Source organism: Chrysochloris asiatica, unplaced genomic scaffold (genome assembly GCF_000296735.1).
Source record: "Chrysochloris asiatica unplaced genomic scaffold, ChrAsi1.0 scaffold00087, whole genome shotgun sequence".
Lineage (NCBI taxonomy): Eukaryota > Metazoa > Chordata > Mammalia > Afrosoricida > Chrysochloridae > Chrysochloris > Chrysochloris asiatica.
In genome coordinates this window covers 736,362-742,235 of record NW_006408605.1, presented here as the reverse complement: position 1 = coordinate 742,235, position 5,874 = coordinate 736,362, and the positions used below count along the sequence as shown (strand labels likewise).

At 38.5% G+C, this 5,874-nt stretch overlaps 1 protein-coding gene across 1 annotated transcript in view; it reads right to left on the bottom strand.

Annotated features, from left to right (window-relative positions):
- Positions 1-5,874, bottom strand: part of DDX46 (DEAD (Asp-Glu-Ala-Asp) box polypeptide 46) — a 113,418-nt gene that overhangs the window by 32,041 nt on the left and 75,503 nt on the right. The window contains exon 20 of the mRNA XM_006866207.1: positions 1,784-1,957. Within this exon, the coding sequence (XP_006866269.1) occupies positions 1,784-1,957 (174 nt within the window). The remainder of the gene's footprint in view (positions 1-1,783; positions 1,958-5,874) is intronic.

Below are 5,874 nucleotides of genomic sequence, written 5' to 3'. Positions count from 1 at the left end.
CTCAGAAACTCTATACAGGGTTGCTATGGGTCAGAACCGACTCAATGGCACTTAACAACAACAACATATATGTATACATATAGGTATATTTGCTATTGTTAAGTGCCTTTGAGTCAGTTCCAACTCATAGGGACCCTGCATACATAGGGTTTTCGAAGAGTGGCTGGTAGGTTTGAGCTGTTGGACTTGTGGTTCGCAGTCCAATGCTGATCCTATAGCACCGCACCAGGAGTCCCTGATAGATATATCTGTTGTTGTTGCTAAGTGTCTCTGAGTCAGTATCGACTCATAGCGACCCCACATAAGGTTTCCAAGGAAGAGCTGGTAAGTTTGAACTGCCAACCTGTGGTTTGCAGTCCAGCGTTAATCCTACAGTACCACACCAGGAGTCCTTATAGGTACATTGCTGCTGTTAAGTGCTGTTGAGTCAGTTCTGACTCATAGCAACCCCATATAAGGTTTCTGAGAGCAGCTGGTGGTGAGCTTGAACCACCAACCTTGTGGTTCAAACTGACCTTGAGGTCTAGCGCATTATCCTGAAGTGCCCTATATAGGGGGACTAAACCAGCACCAGTGAGGTAGGTATGCACACTAGAGAATGGTCAACCCCTCAAGAGCAAAAGGGTAGTAGGACAAAGTTTAGAAGAGTTGGGAAAGAAGAAGGAATGGAACAAGAAACAGGAGGAAGTGAGAACTGCAATCATTAAGATGAAACGAACAGAATCATTTGTTGAATGTAAACTGATATCCTGCTGCTCTGTAAACCTTCACTCAATTCACAATAGTTTTTTAAAAACCCTTGTTGCTAATGCCTCTTTCTAGTCAAAGCCCAAGCCATACATGCAATTTAGCACTGAAGTGATGCTGTAGGACAACCATTAGACTGTGAATCACAAGGTCGGTGGTTCAAACTCACCAACTGCCCCAAAGAAACTGTATACAGGGTCTCTTTATGAGTCAGAATTAACGTGATGGCACTTAACAACAATAATATCTACAACAAACATGATGACTAAGCTGAAGGACATTCAATTCTCCATTAAAAATTCTATTGGATCACTGATATTCCATTAATAGTAAGCTAATTTTTTATATCAGGCATAATGCAATATTTCCCAAAATCATTTACAAATTTATGGCTCTTATGAGCTTCCTTTGAATTAAGAGTTCTGTATCATTACCATCATTGAACTTCCCCCACTTCCCATGGCCAAATCCAACATTCCATAAGTTATATATAGCACATGATTTGCGCAAAATCTTGCTGAAATTAAGAAGCCATTCATTGTAAATGCTTATGAAATTTACCATTAGTTAAAAATTAACTTTACAAAAAGGGTTTCAAGAGAAGTTTCCCATGTGAAACATTTTAAATACATTTCAACACTGCCTAAACCCTGCTAGTTTGAATCACGAAACTTGGGTATTTGAACTTGCAGAAAAATTGTTTGTGTACCTAATAACACACCCAGTAAAAGCAGACCCAGAGAAAAATTTACTGCATTAAGATTTTAGTAAAATCAATCAGAATACTGCATTATAAAATTATCCGGGTGTAACATGAAAGGTTAGGCATTTTGGAATGGGCATTATGACTTCAATTCACCATGATAAAGATATCATTCAAATGCAATAATCAAAGTACTCTGTATTCAGTATAATGTCAAATTTGCACAAACTCCAGGACAACTTGCATTTCACTTGTACTTGACATTATTCCTGGAAAATATTTAAAACACAGAACTGAAAAAAGTATTAAGACTTGGAATAAATTACTTAATACCTGAGACTCGATGCCCAAATTCTTCTGAGCATTTATTCTCAGAGCCAATCTCTTAGCAATTTCTAATTTCTCAGCATTTCCTGCAGTGGGAGCAGGAACACTAGACGTTCCAGGGGCAGCCATATCCTTCACTCTCTTCTTTGAATTAAACATGCTTTCAATTTGCTCATCAATCTAGACAAAGGTAAAAACAAAGATGATAAGAATTAGATTTAAAAAACCAAATTAAGGTATATATACAGAAACTAATAACATATTTCCACTAAAAGGCTACAATCAGTTGTGTATATTAAATTCAATCAACAGGAAAACACATCAGACCTTTTTAAGGGTGACACCGTTTTATTTTCAAAATTCAGATGTCTGTGGTGAACAGGGCTAGAGAGCAGAGATACTATGCTGCACGAGCCACTTAAACAGACCCCTGAAAGGTCTAGAAAATACACCTCAACTCAGGAAATGATGGGTCTTCTGTAAAGAGACAGCAGCCAAATATGATGCAAGACAGTTGTTCAGGCCTTGAGGTCATATTTAAATGCAATGAAAAAAGTTACAATACAGTAATTCAAGTGAACAACTAAAAATATGATTAATGATTTTCATAGGGAATGGTTCATGTTCCGAAGGAAAAACTCCTAAAACTCTTCTCAACTCTTAAAATGGAATTGGATTTGCTTTAAATTGGGTAACAAAATCAGAAAAGAGGTCTCATCATAATTTCTTTGAACCAAGAAAGCAAAGAAATGAAGGTTAGTTTCCCTATCAAAGCAAGAAAAATGCTGAAAGGCTGTTCTTCAGGAGTCACATGAGCCCCATCACTACTGCTTGATCCTTGGGTAAACACACTCCCACATACAGAAAATGCAGTGGTTTGGATTTATTTTTTAAAGTGCCTTTTGTTCTACAAAGGAGACCTAGTGGTACTGTAGGAAAAGCACTGGACTGCTAACCACAAGGTCAGCAGGTCAAACCTACTAGCTGCTCCTTGGCAAAAAGATGATGCTTTCTGCTCTCATAAAGATTTACAGCCTAGGAAATCCTATGCAGGATAAACTCGCAGGCAGTGGGCCAATTTTGTCCTAAAATGACTACTGATACCCACTAAAGAGATGCAAACTCCTTTAAGAAACTCAGGTTAAGCCAATAAGCCTTTTAGCTTCTAAAGCTCAAATGCATACAAAAGTTTGTTCAGAGTTTTAAAATTAATTAATTACTATATAAAGCCCTTTTATTGAAATAGAGTCAACTTACGATGAAGAAAGTTTTTTTTTTTAAATCAATTATTTGTTTAGAAGCATCTGTTGAAAAACAACTAGTTTTAAACTCAGCATTTAACTGAGTAGAAGTATTTTCAACAGCAGGCATGCATAACCAGAAATGGGGAATGTACAAGGTACTATTTTATAGAAGTAACTTTCCTTTGGACTTCATTCACTTCAGTATGTTGTAACATTTTACAAATATTATCATTATTACTTTAGCAGAGAAAGAATCAATATATTTCATTATGATCTTAAAAAAATAATAAAAATGCTGGCTATGTGTGGTTCTCTTAAAATATAGCTGCAAATGATGTTATACTCTTCCGCATGGCTTCTCCTGAGGTGAGGGTTGGCTTTAGTGTTAATGGATAGAAACCCAAAGGCTAGGTGTGACTTGAGAGACTTGGTCATAAAAAACACTGAGGTTTCCTCTTTGCACTCTGTCTATCTTAGATCCCTCGTTCTAGAGAAGCCAGCATATTGTGAGGCCACACAGGCACACTGGTGAAGACCACGGCATCTTGCCAACATCAGAGTGAGTTGCCATCTTGTAAGCAAACCGGCCATCCATGCCCAGTCAAACCTCGGATCTGGCCTGCAACCTCATGAGACCCTTAACCAGAACCATGCATGACATGGCCAAGCTGCTCCTAGTTTCCTGACCTAAGGAACTGTAAGTGATAACTGTTTATTATGTTAACCTGCTAAACTTTTTGTTGCTTTTTTACAGAGTAATAATTAAAACATTGGCTTTACTGAATTAAAAGGCACTGTGGTATACTAGAAAGAAATGGTATAAGGTGATTACGAGACCTAGGTTCTAGCTCAGGAGACCTGGCAGTGCAATGGTTAAGCAGCTCAGCTGCTAACTGAAACGTTTTGAATTCACCACCTGCTACCTGGGAAGAAGGATATGCTGATCTGCTCTGTAAAGATTACAGTTATGGAAACCCTAGAGGATGGTTCTACTCCGTCTTATAAGATCACTGAATTAGAATCAGCTTGACAAGCTGGACAGATTCTGGTCATTTCTTAAGTGACAGAATGAGACTGATTTCTTCATTTACAAAATTTTGTTCTGAGCTAAGGTTTAAAGGGTATGTCAAAAACATGTTCTATGATCACATATGTTGAAGACTCTTTGAGTTAAACAGAGTTAAGCAAGCTTTTTTAAATTAAGGACTTTGCACAGCCTTTTATATACGAATGTGTCTTATAAGAAGGGGCTTCAAAAAGTGGAATGGAATTAAAAGATAATGGAATTTTTCTACAAACTTTTAAAGTCCCCTCAAATACATTAGAGGGTTGTTGTTGTTGTTGTTGTTGTTATGTGCCGTCGAGTCGGTTCCGACCCATAGTGACCCCGTACAGGGTTTCCGAGGCTGTAAATCTTTATGGGAGCAGAACACCTCATTTTTCTCCTGCGGAACAGCTGATAGTTTCAAACTAAGGTTAGCAGCCCGATTCGTAACCACTATGCTACCAGAGCTCTTTAGAAATGGCATATACTAGGTAGATTTTCCAAAATTATTTTACATTTCCTCTGAAACTTAAAGGACCTAGGGCTACAAAGGAAATAATTCTGTGAAACTCTGAACTTGATAGGAGCCCTAAGGGTCCCTTGTTACTGAGACACAGAGATGTCATAAGCTAAAACCTTGGGCTTAGAATTAAGAAGGGACTCGGTACAAATCCTAACTTTCCCCCATAACAGCTGTGTTTTGGTTTGAGCTGTGCTCACCAAAAAGATGTTCTGTAAATCATAATCCTGTCTTGGTGTGGCACCGGAGGATAAGCACTGGATCTCAAGGTTGGTTTGAACCACAAAGTCAGCAGTTCAAGCCCACTATATGCTCCTTGGAAACTCTATACAGGGTCCCTATAAGTCTGATCCAATCAAAGGCATTTAATAACAACACATCATTTGGGAATGGGTTTTCTTTGTTATGTTAATGTAATCATATCAGGGCAGGGGGTGTCTTAGTCCAGTAACTTTTGAGATACAAAAGAGATTAAATAACCAAGTGAGTAAGCACAGACACAGGAAGAGAGATGGCAAACCACAAAAAGCTCAGAAGGAACAAGGACCTTCCTCCAGAGCCCACAGAGAGAGAGCTTTCCTCTAGAGCTGACACCCTGAATTCATATTTCTAGCTTCCTAAACTGTTGAGAAATTTTGTTAGTGCCACCCATGTGTGATAGAACTACCCCATTGTGTTTCTAAGACTGTACAACCTTTTACAGATGTAAACTGCTACAATTTTCTCCTGCAGAATGACTGACCGGTGAGTTCGAACTACTGACCATAAGGTTAGCAGCCAAGTGCTGTAACCACTGTACCACAAGAGCACTTAGAAAGCTGTTATTATGATTAAACATATGTTATCACTATCAGCTCCCTGAGTGGCACCAAGTTTATGTCAACCTAGAGGTTGACAGTTCAAACCAACCCAGTGGCACAGTAAAACAAAAGGCTGGCAAGCAGCTTTAGTAACGATAACAGTCTTAGAAAACCCTGTGGGGCAGTTCTACTCCGTACCATACAGGATCATCATGAGTCAGTAGTCACTCATGGGCAGTTACTTTGATTTCTTAGTTTTCACAACTATCAAAGTGCAAAAGATACAAGCATTATCACTGCTAAGGTGAAGTTAAAAGTATGGGAAGTAGGAATGCTCTTATACTGGCTACAGTGAGTGCAAATAGGCACCCATTTATTGGAGGACAATTTGACAAGGTTTTTTTAAGGAAAAAATTAAGAGATTTCCTTTGATTTAGCAATTCTACTTATGAGCTCTGGTAGCGTAGTGGTTACAAATCGGGCTGTGA